Source organism: Oryctolagus cuniculus, chromosome 1, assembly GCF_964237555.1.
Source record: "Oryctolagus cuniculus chromosome 1, mOryCun1.1, whole genome shotgun sequence".
Taxonomy (NCBI): Eukaryota; Metazoa; Chordata; class Mammalia; order Lagomorpha; family Leporidae; genus Oryctolagus; species Oryctolagus cuniculus.
In genome coordinates, this window is record NC_091432.1 from 147,012,266 (window position 1) to 147,032,323 (window position 20,058).

The window sequence follows — 20,058 nt, forward strand, 5'->3', positions numbered from 1 at the left end:
ACAACTCCCTGCTTTAAACATGCAGATATGTAGAAAAAATAAAGGTGTATTATGAAGCCAAACTCAAAATAAGAAAGGTGTGGTAGATTAAAATGGTCTCAAATTCTTTGTTATTCCTCCCATTACAAGACAAATTACCCTCCCTGTGAGTCTGGGTTAGCCTTAGTGACTTGCTTGACTGATAGAAAATGGCAAAAGTAACTTTCTGGGACTTCTGAGGTTAAGAAGCCTTTTAGCTTTGACCCGCTGCTCCATGAACATCCACAGACAGCCCTTGTGCCACCCTTTAAGGGCCCAAATGAGAGACCATGTGAAGAAGCCAGAGACCATATAGAAAATGAGGGTTGGATTAAAATTGAAAATGCATCAAAGATAATTTGTCAGATCAGCAGAATAAAGGAGCAAAAACATGAGCATCTACGTCATTGCAGGGAGCATTTAACAGCTGAAAACTCCACTAATAATAAATGTTCTCAGCAAAGGAAAACTGGGAACTTCCTAACACCACTAAAGAACATCCAAAACCATCACAATTAATGGTGAAAGAGAATGATTTCCCTCTGTGATTAGGAGCAAAGCAAGACTACTGTTTTTTTTTTTTTTTTAAGATTTATTTATTTATTTGAAAGTCAGCGTTACACAGTGAGAGAAGGAGAGGCAGAGAGAGGGAGAGAGATCTTCCTTCCGCTGATTCATTCCCCAATTGACCACAGTGGCTGGAGCTGGGCCGATCGAAGCCAGGAGCCAGGAGCTTCCTCTGGGTCTTGCCATATGGATGCAGGGACCCAAAGACTTGGGCCATCTTGTACTACTTTCCTAGGCCACAGCAGAGAGCTGGATCAGAAGTGGAGCAGTCGGGACTCAAACTGGTGCCCATATGGGTGCCGGCACTGCAGGCGGCAGCTTTACCCACTATGCCACAGCACTGGCCCCAGGGCTACCTGTTCTTAATACTGCCATTCTACATTGTACTGGAAGTCCAAACCAGTGCAATGAAGTAAAAAGTAAGACATAGGTACTCTAAATGAAGAAGTAAAACTGTTTATTTTCCACACAACATGATTGTGTATGAAAAAATCTATTTCTTTGAAACAGCCACTGATACCAGTAAATGAGTTTAGCAAGATCTCAGGATAATAGTTTCTCCACTATACTACAGTAAATTTAATTTTATAAACTAACAATGAGTAATTGAAAATTAAAATTAAAATCACATTGTCTCGTACAATAGCATTAAAAATCAGATATTTTTAGAGATAAATTTAACAGAATATGTGAAAGACCTATAAATCACAATCTATACAATAATATTGAGAAAAATTAAAGAAGGCTTAAATAAATTAAGATGATATATTCCATGATCACTGATAGGCAGCCTCAACATTGATAAGGTATGAATTCTCCCAAAATGATCTTTAAGAACTAACATGGTCACAATGTCAGCAGGACTTATTTTTGTGTAAACAACAAAATTTATCTTAAAATTTAGTGGCAAAACTTAGATCCAAAAATATCTAAAACAACTTTGAAAAAGAATAGCAAGTTTGAAGGATTGATACTACTTGGTTTTAAGATTTGTATTCAATTTATTATAAAACAATGTAACAGAGGGCACATAGTATTGGATAAAGGACAGATCAATCAATAGCAAGGAATGGAGAGCCCAGAAAGAGACCCACATATTTATGGCCATTTTATTTGTCACAAAGGTGATTCAGTGGGGAGATGACAGGTTTTTTTCAAGTAGTGCTGGAAGAACTAGATATCCATACAGATGAAACATAACTTCAACTGTCAACTCACCCAGTACACAAAATGTTCATACATACAGTAATAAATGATAAATCAATAGTATTTCTAGAAGAAAACATTAGGGATAGCTCTGCAAATCTGGATGGTCCAAAGTATATTAAATGGATCATGAGCAGGAAGAAATGAACTGCATTTCCTCTGCTCTCACACCAAAATCAACACAAAAGACCCATGTTACAGCAGAATTTATGAACAGAGCTGACACACCAAGGCCTTTTAATAGGAAACAATATTATTATTATTGTTGTTATTATTATTATTGGGCTCAGTTGGATTCATATCCAAAGAGGCTGAGGCCCGAACAAAGAGGGGGTATTTTCTCATATATATTTTTAGTTCCTTTGTTCCCCCATATATGGTTACAAGAATACACTTAACTGGATATTCTAATGTTAAATGGTGGCTATAGGAATTGATACAGTACTGCACATGGATATGTAGTTACTGATAATGTTTAACTACTTTTTCTTATTATATCTAATATTTCTTCCATACACATACTAAGACACTGTCTGGCAAGGGTTAACACTATGGCTCTGTGTTACCAAACAGAAGCTAAAACAGTTACAGGCAAGCAGATAATGATCACACTCTAGTCCCAGGTTAAGTTTTTTTTCTTCTTTTATCTTTATTTTGAGAAGGCCTCTATCACAATGTGACCTCGAAAGATCTGAGTATTTATCCCCACCAATAAGCAAACAACCCATTCTGCAGCAGTGACCAGTGGGGCATCCTTTAATCCATTCAGTTGTGACACTGTGTACCAGTAAGTAGTGTCAGAGCCCACAGTTTGAGGACTCAGCCTCCAGCACTGCCCCTACTTCAGATCCAGTTGCAAGTCCAGGTTTCTGAAACTTATGATTGCCCAGCTTTAAACTGGAGTTACTATGTGGACATGTAAAATTATACAACTTGGAAAACAGGTAGTAACTTAGAAATTTACCAGATACTTACCATATGACCCAGAAATGTCATTACTCAGAAGGAACCAAGGAGGAATGAACACGTAGGTTCCTTCACACAAATACTTGTACAGCAATAGTCATAATAGTTTCATTCATAATAGCCTGAACTTGGAAATAAGCCAATTGTCAGTCAACAAAGGAAAGGATAAACATATTATGGTGCAATACATAACGTAATCCTAGTCTTTACTAGAAAGGAATGGAGTACTGAAATACACAACAATATATACAAATCTTATGCTGAGTAAAATAAACCAGCACAGAGTACATACTGTATGATTCTATTTATGTAACACTGTAGAAAAGACAGAATCACACTGACTCTATAGTGGGCAAACGCAGCTGTACATCTGTCCAAAGTAATTTTACAGAGTTAAAGTGGGTGCGTTTTTATTAAATGTCACTTCATTAAAATGATTAAGAAATGATTGCATTCTCAGTAGCAGTTTATGCTGAAGACTCTCAAGTGGGATCTTCCTTATGCATCCTCACAGTTTTATAAGAAATTCTTTATTTTTCTCCTCTAGAGTAGTATTTGCTTTCATGGCTCAAACAATTTTTATTTACAAAAAGTGTTGTCAATTATACTGAGGCAGTATTAAATGCCTTAGGTTTACAAGGCCAAAATGAAACTTCCCCAAATCAGCTTTAACTTAAAATCTTATGACAAATAGATTCTGGAGGTGTATACATCACATTTTCCTACCAGCCTTTGTCAGATTCTTCGAATCTTGCCTGCTTTTCCCTGTCTCTTTAAGAAAACTGTTTACATTTGTGTATTAGTTTACTGTTGCCTCAAATAAATGCCCATAAAATGAGCAATGTGAGCACCTCACGGTTCTATAGTGAGAAACCCGGGGACAGTTTAGTTGGCTTCACTACTCAGGGTCTTACAAGGATGAAACCACATTAGATCAGTGAAGTTATTGGCAGGGCGCAGTTCCTTGCAGTTGTAGGACTGAGGTACCAGTTTTTTTTTTTTTTTTTTTTTTTTTTTTTTTTTTTTTTTTCCTGGCGATTATGCAGCCATCCCTAGCTCCCACAAGTCACTTACCCTTGTGTCCCAGCTACCTGGGTTCTCATGACGTGGCAGTTCACCTCCTCAAAGCCAGCAAGGGAAGGGAATCTTAACATGAGAGCACTTCAAGAAGTTCACGGGAATGGGGCCAGCATTTGGTATAGTGGTAAGGTTGCCACTTTAAACTACCTGGGTTTCCGTTCTGGCTCCACTCCTGATGCCAGTGTTCTGCTGATGTGTACCCTGAAAGCAGCAGGTGATGGTTCACGTTTTTTGGTTCCTGACACTCATGTGGAAAGCCTGGATTGAGTTCCCGGCTCCTGGCTTCAGGCTGGGCTTCAGTCTGGGCCCCTGCTGTTGCAGGCAGTTGGGCATTGATCCAAGCAGATGGGAAATCTCTGGCTGTCTGTCTGTCTGCCTTTCAAGTAAATAAAATACATTTTTTAAAATAAAATACATTTTGGAGCCGGCACTGTAGAGTAGCAGGTAAAGCCACCACCTGCAGTGCCGGCATCCCATATGGGAGTCCTAGCTGCTCCACTTCCGATCCAGCTCTCTGCTATGGCCCAGGAAAGCAGTGGAAGATGGCCCAAGTCCTTGGGCCCCTGTACCCATGTGGGAGACCCGGAAGAAGGTTCTGGCTCCTGGCTTCGGATCGGCTCAGCTCTGACCCTTGCGGCCATCTGGGGAGTGAATCAGAAGATGTAAGACCTCTCTCTCTGCCTCTCATTCTCTCTCTGTGTAACTCTATCAAATAAAAAAACTTAAAAAATAAATAAAAATAAAATACATTTTTAGGTGGAAAAAGTTTTAAAAGATAAGTTTATTTTGGTGCAAAACATTTTTGAAATCCAGGTGTAGTTTTTTTCATAATGTGCTTGTTCCATGAACTTTTCAAAGACCTCCTCATATAACTTGATGTAATACCAGGAGTGACTTTCATCCTACTCACAGGCCCCTTTCGCTCTGAAAAGGGAACGATTATGCAGAACATGTGCCCCAGGAGGCAGGAATTTGGGGGCCTTGTAGAATTCTGCTTATCTTGGTTTTTTGTTTGTTTTTATATTTTTGGTTTTGGCTTTGGTTTTTGGTGTCTTCAAGTTGGATGATGGCTATATATTTCACTGGATCTGATTTTTCTCCCTCTTTGCTTCCTACATTTATAATATAAAATACAAACTTTCATCACACTGAGAGAAGCAAGATGTATGAGACATATAGTTTGCTAAATATATTAAAATGACACATGAGTCTTGTTTGGTGAGAAGGATCAAATTTTGAGCTTCTCATAATGAGATCAGAAATTTGAAACTTACCAATTCTCACTAAATTCTCACATGTCATACACCTATTCTGTGGCTTGTGATACTAATTGCTGTTTGACCTTATTTGGAGCATTATAGAAAATATTTAACTTTTTGCAATGACTTACCAAATCTAATGACTGCCAACACTGCATACACATCAATGCTAATGCGTTATTTACAGAAACACTATGCAATCAATGGGAAACTTCAACTGGGTCTATAGTATTTTACTTGAAAAAATACATCTTGGGGCTGGCACTGTGACTTAGTGGACATCCCATATGGGCACAGTTCCAAACCTAGCTGTTCCACTTCTGATCCAGCTCCCTGCTAATGCACCTGGAAAAGCAGTGGAGGATGGCCCAAGTCCTTATGTCCCTGCCCTCCATGTGAGAGGCCTGGCTCCTAACTTCTTGGAAGTAAACCAGTGGATGGAACATCTCTCTCTTTTGTCTCTATGATTCTGCCTTCCAAATAAATAAATCTTTTTGTAAGTTTAAAAAAGGAAAAAAAATGTATCTGAAAAATATGATAAAATATCCACATTGGATAGAGGCTATGGGTGCTATATAATTTTATCTTTTTTCATGCTTTAAATAAAGAGTAAGGAGATTGCTACAATAAAAGTTTGCTGACACATTAGTCTTTGCAGAAACTTCAGTACAGTTTTTTTTTAGCTTTCTGATGAACAGTAAGCTGTGAGTAGATATTCTTGAGAAAACTAAGACCTGGGGTCTTGCAGGGGTGTGTATGTTTCAGAGAGTTCTTAAACTTACTAATTACACCCCCCCCCCACCTCCAACCACCCCAGTGCTATGGCATCACCCAGGTATTGAGGCAGGGTAACTGAAGTGTTAAGTCGTGCTCTGAGGAAGTCTCCTGTACCCGAGGAAAATCCTACACGGAAGATCACAATGAGATTCCATTAAAAGCTTCTCCCACTCCTGAGTGAAAAGCGGCTAAGGGGGTAGTGCTCATTCCCATTCTGAAAAGTTGGGCCAATGTATTATGTGGCAGCAAGGTATCATTTCTTAGGACTCACCACCACAGTCATTATCTAAAAAAGTTTCCTGAAGTATATTCCCAAGAGCAATTAGTCTGTGGAAAGCTCACAGAAACTGAAACCAAACCCAACCTCAAATTCAAAGCTAACATAGCTAAACAATTCAGGAATTATTAAACAGCTTTCTCTATCCCATCTAAGAAGGAGTGTAGTAGGATTCTTTTCCAAATTTATTTGTGATTTACAAATGTATTTGATCTCAGAACTCCTTCTTTCCAAAGATATCTTTTCACTACTTTGAGAAACAGGCTCTAAGAGGATTATCGCTGATGTGTAAATTCCATGAGCACCCAGAGAGCAGGCTGATCTTTCTAAAAGTCATGATGATAACTGTGGGCCATCTCACCTTACCTACCAATTCAATGGTTCTCAAAGGCTGCTCTGTTATCTCCATTTCCTGGTTAGTTGTTTCTGGATGCTAAAATAGAAAAGAAATGCCTCCTATTTCTTTTTTCTCTTTCTTCTGTATCTTGGAGGTGAGGGGGTAGAGACAGATTATTTAACCTTGGCTTCCTCCTTCAAATATTGCTGGGGATATTCAAAAAGGATTCCTGCAAACTGTTACTTGAGCCGACATAATACATGCTAAGCAATATATTTGTGACAGGTCTCAATGAAATTGTGGAACCTTTGGTAGAAAAAGCAGGATCTAATTTTTCTACAACAGTTAGGACATAGCTTGGTTAGGCCAAAAAGAGAAAAGCTAAAGCATTTGTTTGTGTCATGATGATAAGGAACTATGAAGATAAAATCAGGTGATAAAGTGTGGGTAAAAGGAGGACTGTTTGGGTCTGTATGAGACCAGGTTGCTCAGATGAAGCTTCTTCTTGGTTCTGTTTTACTTGAGGCACAACTGGGGGTTTTCGAGCCAGGGGGCAGGCTTTCTCAAACTCAGCACTAGTGAGATTATCAACCAGGTAGTTCTTTGTAATTGAATTGTGATTTTAAATTGATAACAGTGGAATTATAAACAAATAAATGGCTTCTGTTTTAAATCACTGTGTGTTGGTTGTATTGTCATGCAGTAATAGATAACTGATATATAGTATGCCTGGAGTAGATTAATCTCCAGGGAAATAAGAAGATGTATGCCTAAGACATTTAGAATAATCCACATATCTTTTTTTTTTTAATCCAGAAACCTTTAAGGTATACACACTTCATGCATTTCATAAGTACAACTTTAGGAACACAGTAATTCTTCCCACCATACATGCCCTCCCACCCTCACTCCCACCCATCTTCCTCCTCCCTCTCCTATTCCCATTTTTATTTTTTACTAAGATTTATTTTCAATTAACTTTATATACATAAGATTAATTCTATACTAAGTAAAGAGTTCAAAAAATAGTATGAAAAAAAAAAATCCTGTCCCTCAACAGTCAGACAAGGGCTGTTCAAAATCATCCTATCTTAAAGTGTCAATTTCACTACTATAGATTACCTAGGTGCTCTGTTAGTTACCACAGATCACTGGAACATATGCTATTAGTCCTTTCGAGATTGGCTTATTCAACAAGTATAATGGTTTCCAGGTGCATCCATTTTGTTGCAAACAACAGGATTTCATTTTTTTTACTGCTGTGTAGTATTCCATGGTGTATATATCCCATAATTTCTTTATTCCAGTCTTCAGTTGATGGATATTTGGGCTGATTCCATCTCTTAGCTATTGTAAATTGTGCTGCAGTAAACATGGGGGTATAGATAACTCTTTTATATACTGATTTCATTTCCCTTGGATAAATTCCCAGGAGTGAGAGAGGTGGCCGGGTCATATGGTAGGTCTATATTCAGATTTCTGAGGTTTCTACATACTGTCTTCCACAGTGGCTGTACCAGTTTACATACCCACCAACAGTAATCCACATCTCTTGATGACTTTAATGAATGGGTTGGGGAAAGGGCAAAACAGGTGATAAGAATTCAGAAAGAATGATCACAAAGGTTAGAGTAAAAATTCAGAAATGAAGTTGTGGGGCAGTCTTCAGGAAAACACTTCTGTTGGAGGAGTTAAAACAGTATAGTGATAACAGGGTTTCAAATATTCATTGTAACAAGTATATCTATAAAGCTATAAAGGCATTAGCAAGTTGGCAACTTTCTACTTTACATGGAAAAATCAATCTTTAGAACTAACAGGAAAGCACATAAAATCGAAATCAATAACATTTTATATTACACTAATGATAAAACTCATTCAATGTATTATCTTTCCAGTTCAATAGAACTATATTCATTTAACAATTAGGTTGCTAAAACCGGGCTTCTAATGGAATGTGTCTCATAATTTGCCAGTTGTATTTTTGGAAGGAGGTTCACTAGTGTTTACAGCTTCATAAATGCTGTGAGTATTGATCATGTTTGCTGTACAATTCAAGAAGAAACAGTTCTGAGATGTTCAGCTCTTAGCTTTATATTTAAGAACAAGAAGCCAGGAGCAGACATTTGGTGCAGTCATTGGGATACATACTTGTCATATCAAAGCGCCTGGGTGTAAGTCTCAGCTTCTCTTCCCATTCCAGCTTCCTGCTAATGCATACCCCAGGAGGCAGCTGGTGATGGCTCAAATAATTGGGCTCTTGTTGCCCAAATGGGAGACACAGATTGACTTCCCAGCTTCTGGCTGTTGTGGGTATTTCCCTACCTGTTAGATCAATTTAAAAAGTAAAATCTAAAACCTAGCCTAGAGGAACTGTGTCAATCAAATTCCCTTTGTTTCCTATTTTAAAAAATAAAAATAGTAAGAAATAAAGAGAATAAAGGAAAATACAGAGTCATAACTAAAATAAATGGCAATAAGTAAAAAATCTAAAATGTAGAGGGCCTGCATCTGCAAACTATTTTCATAGTCTGTGGGAATCAGCCACAGGAACATATGCATAAAGCAATATGAGAGATGGGTGTTCCTGGAGATGGAGATTATTTCATACAGTATCAAAATAGATGAATTTCAAAGACTTCACATCTAGTCAGTGGTCTGTTAAAGAAACAACAGTACTGTCAAAATAAGTGTTTAAAAGCCACCCGTGGAGCAGATGCTGTGACACATCCTGCTTGGGACATCTGTGTCTCATATTTGGAGTCCAGACTACTCTGTCCATCCAGGTCATGCTAATGTGTCCTGGGAGGCAGCAGAGAGATGATGGCTCAAGTACTTGAGTCCCTTCCACTGACACAGGAGACCAGGATCCAGTTCCAGGCTCCCGGCTTTATCTTTGCCAGTCTTGGCTGTTAGGTGCATCTGGGGAGTGAACCAGGGGATGGATAGAAGAGCTTTCTCTTTCTCTCTCCTTCTCTCCCTCTCTCCCTCTCCCTCTCTCTGGCTTGAAATCAAAAGATAGGCCGGCACCGTGGCTCACTAGGCTAATCCTCCGCCTGCGGTGCTTGCACCCCAGGTTCTAGTCCCGGTTGCTCCTCTTCCAGTCCAGCTCCCTACTGTGGCCTGGGAGTGCAGTGGAGGATGGCCCACCTGGCTCCTGGCTTCGGATCGGCCGGCCATGGTGACCATTTGGGGGGTGAACCAACGGAAGGAAGACCTTTCTCTCTGTCTCTCTCTCTAACTCTGCTTGTCAAAAAAAAAAAAAAAAAATCAAAAGTTAGTGTACTTTGGAACATATAATTTCCATAAAGTTTGTTAAAGATAACAAAAACAAAACTCTGCTAAGCGATTTAGAGACAAGGACTGAGAAAAAGTTCATTTGTGGATCTGGAAGATTGACGTGGTTTCAAATACGCATTAACTAGCAGGACCTTAATGCTAGACGAGTCGGAGTTAACAAAAGCCAGTTAGAAAACAGGGTCTCCTGGTAAATCTTGTGTTGAGTTTGTTGGATAACTTGCTTGCCCTCTTGGAGAAGCTGATCAATTTTCTGGAACTGAGGAGTAAAAGGCACACACGTTAACCCACTGGGTGTCCCTCCACTACCTACCTGTCCAGTTCCTTTCCCAAGCTCAGGACCGCACCACGTCCCACGGGAGCCGGCCACTGGGCTTTACCCTAGTCAACAGCGTTTTCCCTGAAGGCCAACGCTGCTGCGCCAGCCCCAGTCCGGCCAGGGGCCCAGATTCCTTCACACAAAGCCCAGGCCAGTCCCCGGAGGCGTGGGAACCCGAGCCAGGCGCCCCTCCTCCCCACCTGGGCGGCGCCGCTCTGGCACTGGCGGGAGTGTGGGGACGGCCACCGCGCCACAGGCGCTCAGTCGCCAGAGCTGAAGCTACTGCGCGGTTCCAGAGTCGGGAGCACCCCCACCTCTCCAAGGGCCTGCTGGGGTCCCACAGGGACCAGCCTCAGCGCACGCCACCTGGCCACCTCCCACCCAACCAGGCTCCTCGCCCGGCCCTGACGTGACCGCAAGTGGACAAACCAGCCCGACGAGCCCAACTTGCCGCCTGGCCCGGCCGCAGCAGGTGGTGGCCCCGGACTTCCCGCTGTCGCCGCGGCTGGGAGCGCTGCGCGCCCCGTCGCGTCCGGATGGAGGCGGACGGGAACCCGGAGGAGCTGGCCCAGCTGCGCTCGCTCTTCGCCGCCTGCGACTCGAACCGCTCCGGGCGCCTGGAGCGTGAGGAGTTCAGCGCTCTGTGCGCCGAGCTGCGCGTGCGGCCCGCAGACGCCGAGGCAGTGTTTCAGCGGCTGGACGCGGACCGCGACGGTGCCATCACCTTCCAGGAATTCGCGCGCGGCTTCCGCGGGGCCCGTCGCGGGGGGCGGCGTCGGGGCTGGGGGCCGCGGGAGTCCTCTCCCGCCGCAGCGGACGTGGGCACTGAGGCTGAAGACAGAGGGGAAGACGAGAGTGACGAGGACGCGGCGGCAGCGCCGGCCGCCCCGTGGGACACGGCGAGGCCCGGCTGCGCCTGGCAGGACTTCCAGGCGCGACTCGGGGACGAAGCCAAGTTCATCCCCAGGTGCGTGTGTCATTTGGGGGCGGGAAGTGATGGAGGGGTTTGCTGCCTGCCCTGGTGCGCTGTCCTGTGTCGCTCTTCACTTGGCGTGATGTGCACCCCAAAGGGCCTTGTACTCTCATCTCCAAGTTGCTTTTCAACGCTTGCCGGCTGGCTTTGACTTTTCTGAGATGATTCCCCTGAGGACAAGTTAATGCGTTCAGGGAGCCAGGGTTTGGGGAGAAAGTTTAACTTGCTGAAGTTAATGGCACCGGCTGCCGTGCTGCCATGCCGTCTCAGCGTCTGGCTCTGGGCCTTCCCCAAGTCTCACCTGCCTGATTACATCACCCTAGGCCTCCTGGCTGTGCCCTGGGGCTGCAGCCTCTGGCAGTTTGCCAATTCCGCATCCTCTATCACAGTTTTCAAAAAAAACTTTGCTGGACATTTTTATTACTGGACACAGACACTCCTTGATGCCTACTATGTGGTAAGCATTTCACGGGGTTCGCTCATTTGATTCTGCACAACCACCCTAGGCTTGCTTGTGTGGCTGAAGGAGCAACTTAGATCCAGAAATTTAGACCCAGAGACCATAAGGGACTTGCCCACTTAATTACACAGCAGGGATCTGATCTTGTGAATGGATCCCAGGTCCCTTTTCATACAACAGAATAAAGTGGTAGAATCATACAATACATTGTGTGCTTCTACAGTTTAGACAAAGGGCATAATACCAAGTCGCTAACAATTCTCCGAGAGAAAGGCTTTGCCTGCAGGTGTGATTTCAGTGCCTGGAGGGAGAGATGTTCAGGCTTTCTTTCTGAACTTCATTTGCCTGTTTCCATGATACAAGCCTTGGTGTAATGGTATGTCTGGGGCTGCCAGTTCCACCTGTTCCTCAGAAAATTCAGACATTTCAGTGCCGTCCGTGTTGTTCCACTTCCTGTTTGGATTTTAGCTGAGACTTAGTTGAGCCTGAAATTTCAGTGATTCCTCTCAGATCTTCATTTGCTTACCTGACACCGGGGAGCATCAGAACAGGAAATAGCCCTTGGACATGTCAGTGTGCCCCTTCCTTGCCTCAGAGGTTACACCTGCTGTGCTCACCGGTTCCTCCCCCTCCCGGCTTCTCCCTACCATTTGAAAAGTGAGGGGACTTTGGGGCATGGAGAATGACTCACTGCAGTGTAAGAGGGATTGTGTGCAGGAAGTGGGTGTGATGCCCATCTTTTCTGTTTGTTTACGAATGAAATAAAATGAAATGTCTCCACCAGGAGTGTAGAAAAGTTTAAGCATTGCTGTGTACTGTATGCTTGGAGATCATCTTTCATCAGTACTGTAGCCTGAGTTCAGTTACCTTTTTTTTTTTTAAAGATTTATTTATTTATTTATATGAGAGATAGAGTTACAAACAGAGAGAAGGAGAGAGGTCTTCCATCTGCTGGTTCACTCCCCAAATGGCTGCAACGATCAGAGCTAAGCCATTCCGAAGCCAGGAGCCAGGAGCTTCTTCCAGGTCTCCCATGTGGGTGCAGGTGCCCAAGCACTTGGGCCATCTTCTACTGCTTTTCCAGGCCATCAGCAGGGAGCTGGATTGGAAGTGGAGCAGCAGGATTCAAACCAGTGCTCATATGGGGTGCTGGCACCTTTACCCACTATGCCACAGCGCTGGCCCTTCAGTTACCTTTCTTAAAAGTAACAATCTTAGGAGTGAGGCAGGGTGAGCTCAAATCATCCTTGATATTATATATGTATATATAGGAATCTATGTCTCACAGTTGTCAAGTTTCAGCAGCAGACTGGACACTTAACTGTTAAGTGAGTTGAATAACCTTCTTAGGAACAGTGTACAAATTAGGATTTAATAAAAGTAGTGGCATTATTATTATCATGATGCCTTTCCAAACTCTTCACAGATCATTAAATGTAATGTCAGTGTCACCTGGTAGACCTGTGTCCTAAGCCCCACCTCTTTCTCATTTGAGATTAGCAAGTACAATATTTGCTTTCATGTGCCTGTTTAAGTGGAAAAGAACTAAACTGAGTTACTTCATCTGATTGTTACCATGGCAGCTATGAGCTGTTTTGGTAAATTATATTGCTTCTACTCCACTTCCTCATAGAGCTGTTCATCTTTCCCCGCTCCTATCAAACTGTGATAAAAAAATCTTTGGTTAGCAATAATGCCATTGCCATTATTTCGGGCAAATATCATTGAGTTCCTGCTGTGTAACAGATGTTTGTTAGGTACTGTCCTAGGTCCCCAAGGGCAAAGAGAAGGATGAGATTAAGTTTATGCCCTCAAGAATCAAGAAGATCGTAGTGCAAATGAAATCTCCAAAAAATAGTATCAGCGAATATTTAAAGTAAGACAGCTACTTGCAGGAAACACCACAAACTAGTATTGTGGACATAACTCTGCAGAGTACCGCAAGCAGGAATTTTCCTCAAAATCTGGAGTTTTTAAACTTTAAAAAATTTAGTTGTTCAGTTTACTACATCATATATTAGAGCTTATTTTAATATAAAATATTGTCTTTTCTTTTGAAGGGAAAGTTTTCTCTTCAGGAAGGGGTGCCACTACATCGTGTGGCTTTGTCTTTCACCTGACAGCTCTTCTTACCCCTGGCGGCACCCTGCCCCATGCCTCTCCTTGGGGCGCTCATGTTCTCTTGAAGAACAGTTAGTAGACACAGACTCTTTGGTTCCTGCAGAGGCAAGTGTGATAGTGTTGATAGGATTTCCATCTCAAAAGTCATTTCAGCAAAACATTAAGCCATTTGGACTTAAACTCCCTAGTCCTCAGTAATTGCGACATTAGAGGGAGAATAACTTTGCATTGTCATAGGACGAAAATGGCCTTTGGGATGTGTGCCAATACATTGTTTGTTTTCTTTCAGAATATTGAAGGGCCCATTCCCTTAGAGGCTGGGCAGAGGAATGGCCCATGGAATTGTGTCACAGTTAACCTGAATCTGGCAGGTGTACATGTTCTATAAGGTTAGGATGGGCTGTTGCCACTTCCTGGTAAGCTTGAATAAGGTCTGCCAGCAGGTGCAACTAGAATGGGCGAGGCACTGTGATTATGTAAAAGAATACAGGAAGGAAGGGGGTGCTAGGCCAAGAAAAGTGCTGGAACTAGGGAGAGAACATGGGAGGAAGGGGAGGCAAGAGAGCAGATTTAAGATGTAACCCAGCCGATTTCTGCAGCCAGAATTGTTATCTTGGTGAAAGGGAGTTTTATGCCTAGTGGGTACTTGGTCAGCATTTGCTGAATAAATTGAATCAGTCTGTATTGTTTAATTCTTTGATTCATCAATGAGGGTACTTCTAAAAGTTTATGAGAAACGGGATTTAGAGATAAATTTATTTTGGTGGCAACAATTTGAAATCAAATACATACTTGTATTTTTTTTTTAAAAGATTTATTTATTTGAAAGAGTTACAGAATGAGAAGGAGAGGCAGTGAGAAAGAGAGAGTCTTCCATGCACTGGTTAACTCCCCAATTGGCTGCATGGCCAGAGCTGCCCCAATCCGAAGCCAGGAACCAGAGGCTTCTTCCGGGTTCTCACGCAGGTGCAGGGGCCCAAGGACTTGGGCCATCTTCTACTGCTTTCCCAGGTCATAGCAGAGAGCTGGATTGGAAGTGGAGAAGCCAGGACTTGAACTGATGCCCATATGGGATGCCTGCACTGTACGCGCGGCTTTATCTGCTACGCCACAGCGCTGGCCCCATACTTGTATTTTCATAGTACATTTTCCTATCAACATTTGAAGATCCTGCAGACACATGAATTTTGCAGTTTTTGCACCCAAATGAACTAAACTTTTAACCTTATTTTTCATGAACTTTTTGAAGTCCAGTCCCCCGATTTTTATTGAGAAAGGGAGAGAGAGAAAATAAGCGTTGAATTCATGCTGTGTGCCTTTTCTCCATTCTTTCAGATTCCCTTACTGTTGCTTCAAGTTCCAGGTGTGAGCTGGTGGTGGTGTTCAGAGATTGCCAAGCTAGAAGGAAATAGGGCTTGTGTGTTTGTTGAGCATTTGATTGATGGCTTGGGGGAGGGAGGAGGGCCTTTATTTCTGTCCTTTAGTCAGACCTGAAGGTTTTCAGAGTTTTCTCGATTATGTTTGTTTTGATTTTGAGTGTTCTTTGTGGATTGATTCACTGTGATAAGTAAGCTTACAGTCTCACCTCATATCAAGGGAAGAGTGGGGGTGCAGCTGGCACTGGGACCACAGTGGATGTGTGAATGGGTACCTCAGCAGTAGCTAAATCAGGGTCAGAACCATGTCACGTGATAAGTATCACTGTGATTTGTGACTACCAGGCAAGGCTAGGGCAGGGTTTGTTCAGACACCATAATAAGTTCTGTGCTGTTAGCTGTTTGACATCATTTGTGATGTTTCTACATGCACAATGTTGGAAGTGAGTATTTGATTGAATAATTTGAAAACAAGACATTTAGCTGAGAATTACCAGAGCTACCTATGTGTGAACTGTATGCAAACTGGCTAAACAGTTTAACTCAGCATGCCCTTATCAATCAAGCAATTGTGAAATTAAAGAGGAAAGGCTCAATAATTGGATACCAAACACACTGAACTGGGAAATTTTGCGAAACAAGTACCTGCCAGTCGGTTGGTAGAGGCAGAATTTCAGTACTGGTCAGGGTTTCTGTAGGTTTCCCATTCATGCGTTTCAGTGTGGCCCTTTCCAGTGTGGTTGTCATCCTTTGTAATACGGCCATTGCTTCATTTGCTCACTTAACTTACCTGATGTGGTGCTTGGCGAGATGGGAAAGGGAGAGGGGTGTTGGCAGCCAAGAGGCGACTGAGAGATTCTGAAAGACAGAGATGTAGGAGAGATGGAGACAGGGTTGTTGATGTAATCCTGTCTCAGTTTCTCCTCTTTTCTCCTTCAGTAAGCTCATGGTCCTGGGTCACCTAGAGATGGGAGAGGGAAATCAGCTCTTCTGTCTTTGGCCTCAACGATTAAGTATCTTCAACACTTGAGCATCTTGGTGCACCTAAGGGGTGTTTATATTATTTCAAGAGAAACATATCTCTTTTACACAATGGTCAGTGCTATCTCATTCTCTTTCTAGGATATACAATTTGTTCTACCCTTGCAACATGAAGGTGGGGTTTACCCCAGTCCTGGAGGAGGTTCAAGGATGTTTCAACTATGTGGGATTTTTACCTTTGCCAATGATTTTGGATTTAGAAGTCCACAGTAATGTGCTTTCTGGAGGTTCCTCTGCCTTTTAGGGGTTCCAAACTAGAACTCTGACATCTATGTCTAGGTCAGTGCCAATGTCCAAGTCTAGGTCTATGTGTCTGTCGGTGTCCATGTCTGTGTATGTCTGTGTCAGTGTCAGATGTCTGTGTCATAACCACTTGAGCACATTCAGAATCACCTGGATGACTAGCAATATTGCAAATTTTGCCACACAGTTTCCAAGTCTGCCCATGCATTTCTGTGGTCTGACAAAGAAGGCAGAAAGGGGGACCTGGCATATAAACAACAAATTCATGTAAACTGCAGGTGACTGACAACACACAGTGTTGGATTTTCTGTATTCTTAATAGGAATGTATTAGGAGAATGGGGTTTTGCTCAGAGAAGTGTGCACAAGGAAGCCGCCTACCAGTACCGCACTGACATTGGCCATAGGTACCCAATTTCACTAAAACTCTACCTCTGTTTGATTACCTGAACATTGCTCATTTTCATTTCATTAACTTTGTAAGTGGGTGTTTATTTATAAACATATTGGAGCTATCAGTCAAGGAATTGATTTCTGATTTATGTTTGTTCATTGTTAAGTAATGTGATATAGTAAATAAGCCAACTGTGGAATCCACTTTTCTTTGATAAGGTCTACATGATAATCAAGTGTGACAAATATTATTCTTAAGGATGTGAAATGCTCAAAAACTATATGGGTTGGAAAACAATTGTCTCTATTTTCCATTGTGTATCAATCACCTCCATCATTTAAATTGACAGCATATACTGTGGAAGAACTTCATGTTAAATTATCCAATCTTAAGCAAGAAATATCGTCTTCATTTTCCCACAGAAGAAACTCTTCTTGCTTTTTATTTTTTATTTATTTTTTTTTTTATTTTTTTATTTATTTTTTTTTTTTTGACAGGCAGAGTGGACAGTGAGAGAGAGAGAGACAGAGAGAGAAAGGTCTTCCTTTGCCGTTGGTTCACCCTCCAATGGCCGCCGCTGCAGCCGGCGCACCGCGCTGATCCTGGCAGGAGCCAGGAGCCAGGTGCTTTTCCTGGTCTCCCATGGGGTGCAGGGCCCAAGCACCTGGGCCATCCTCCACTGCACTCCCTGGCCATAGCAGAGAGCTGGCCTGGAAGAGGGGCAACCGGGACAGAATCCGGCGCCCCAACCGGGACTAGAACCCGGTGTGCCGGCGCCGCAAGGTGGAGGATTAGCCTATTGAGCCACGGCGCCGGCCTCTTCTTGCTTTTTAAAAAGAATTTATCTTAGAAAGAGAATGACATGGGGCGCCGGATTCTGTCCCGGTTGCCCCTCTTCCAGGCCAGCTCTCTGCTGTGGCCAGGGAGTGCAGTGGAGGATGGTCCAAGTGCTTGGGCCCTGCACCCCATGGGAGACCAGGAGAAGCACCTGGCTCTTGCCTTCGGATCAGCGCAGTGCGCCGGCCGCAGCGCGCCAGCTGTGGCGGCCATTGGAGGGTGAACCAACGGCAAAGGAAGACCTTTCTCTCTGTCTCTCTCTCTCACTGTCCACTGGGCCTGTCAAAAAAAAAAAAAAAAAAAAAAAAAAAAAAAAAAAAAAAGAAAGAAAGAGAATGACAGGCAGAAAGAGAGCTCCCGTTTGCTGGTTCACTCCCTAGGTGCTAACCTTAGGTGGGGCTGGGCCAGGCTGAAGCCAGAGCTGGTAACTCAGTTCAGATCTCCAACATGAGTGGCAGAAACCCAACTGCTTGGACCATTACCACTGCGTCCCAGGGCCTGCGTTAGCAGGAAGCTGGAATCAGGAACTGGAGCCAGGTCAAACCCAGGCACACATTGATTGTAGACATCTTGATCAGTCTCTTAATTGCTAGGTCAAACACCTACCCTGCTTGTCTTACCTTTTCTTGTTTCTCATGCATTCATTCACTTAACAAACATTTTTTAATATCCACCGTATGCCCAGGACTGCAACAAGCACTTAATGCTTAAAAGTAGTATCCTTCAAAAAAATCAAAGTTTCCTAACCAGTTTCCTTCCATCAGTAGGTGACGACTCCTGTGAGGATACAGACTAGGAAGAATCAGAGGGTGGATAGTGATGGTCCAGCTCTCACTCGTGTAGTCCGTTGGGGCCCACAAACTCAGATGCCTTCATGGCCAGGGAGTTAACTGATCCTATGACATGGAGTCTGGGTCCAGGGAGAGCCTCTGCCTCCGTTCCACCACTCCTCAGCTCCTGACAGCTGCTGCCATGTAGGTTCATTTTTGTCAGCAGTGCATACGCTATGAAAAGTCAATGCACACAGTTGGGAAAGGTAACTTGTCTAGTTTCCAGCACCCTGTTAAATTCAGGTGTGAGGTATGATCCATGTTGATTCAAGCATGGGGTTCCATTGCACCCTAACTTAAAAGTTTAATTGTGCTACTTCTTCCTTTTGCAACTATTGGGATAGTATTTTGTCATAACTCTTTTTTGCACTTGGATATTTTTTAACTTTGCAGGTCAAGCTCAGCAGATATTCTTATGTAATATTTCCTGTCTCCATGTTATGCCACCAAAAAGATCTATCTCTATTGGAGAAGGTCTGAGCTGTCATTGCATTGTGGTGCCCAGGACACCTGCTATCCTGATATTTTATTTCTCTTCACTTGAGGCTGCAAGTAATTGGCTAGCACAGTTTTTAAAACATATAAAAGATCAATTTGGATGTAATGATTTATTATTAAAAATAAGGGCATTTAGTTAGGAGAGCTCATTGTTTTTTGGTATTGTAGTGCTATTTTCTTTTGTTGTTGGAATACTTTGCCATTTGGATGGAAGTGTTTTTACACAAATTTGAATAGCTACAAAAGCTGTATGTCTTGTTTTCTTTTATACTTTTTTTTTTGGAGCAGTCCCAAATACAGTTTCTGTTAAGCTTTGCACTTTAAATGTACTCCCTGTTTTCTGGCCAGGTCTTCCATGAGCTTCGTCTGACCATATTCATACAAATAGCAGCGACGCCTTTCAATGTCAGTTTTTCAAATTTAATTTTGGGACCTTATATGAGAATGTTCAACCTTGATACATTTACATGTGTAAACTTACAGTGTGGGCTCACATGGCCATTTTGTTAGAATGTTATCTTTTTGACCAAGAATGTCCTGGATAGAACACAGAAAGTGCAAAAGGAGTTATCTGTTCTGAAATCTGGAGGCCATGCGAAAGTATCACCTGTTGCTGGCTCCCTGAAGCTTCCCAGTCCAAGGAGAGAAGGACACCTGGGAGGTTGGGGGGAGCATTCCTGTTCTGTGGCCCACCTGCTTAGGCCTGGCCCACTGCATTGTCTCATGCCCAGACATGACATAGTCACCTCATCATTTTTCTCTGGAATAGAGCTCCAGTCTGCTCTGGGATAAGGGGGAAGGAAAAGCCAACTCACACTGTTTAGGATATCCATGTGTTACTTATTTTTTTATTTTTTAACAGATTCAATGTAGTTCATAGATACAGTTCTGAGAATATAATCATATTACCTTTCTTCCTCCCTCACTCCTCTTTTCTCACTTCCTCTCTCTCTCCATTCCTCCTTTCCCCCTTCACTTTTGAGATAACATATCTCTAATTTACATTGCAGTCAAGGACTAAATGCTCCAGTAAATAAAGAGCGCAATTTAAATAAAAAGCAAAAAGACTCCTAGTTTAGTAGAAATATGGGCAAGGGCTATAAGCAATATTCAAATGAAAAATGGCTACTTCACCCATATATAGTAAATTTCAAAGTAATCACAGAACATTAAAACTATAATA

The 20,058-nt window shown here is 42.6% G+C and overlaps 1 protein-coding gene across 2 annotated transcripts in view; it reads left to right on the top strand.

Annotated features, from left to right (window-relative positions):
• The first annotated feature begins 10,329 nt into the window (after positions 1–10,329).
• Positions 10,330–20,058, top strand: part of RASEF (RAS and EF-hand domain containing) — a 97,615-nt gene continuing 87,886 nt past the window's right edge. For both annotated transcript variants that reach the window (XM_070050193.1, XM_070050197.1), the window contains exon 1: positions 10,330–11,070. In XM_070050193.1, the coding sequence (XP_069906294.1) occupies positions 10,640–11,070 (431 nt within the window). In that variant the 5' untranslated portion in view covers positions 10,330–10,639. The remainder of the gene's footprint in view (positions 11,071–20,058) is intronic.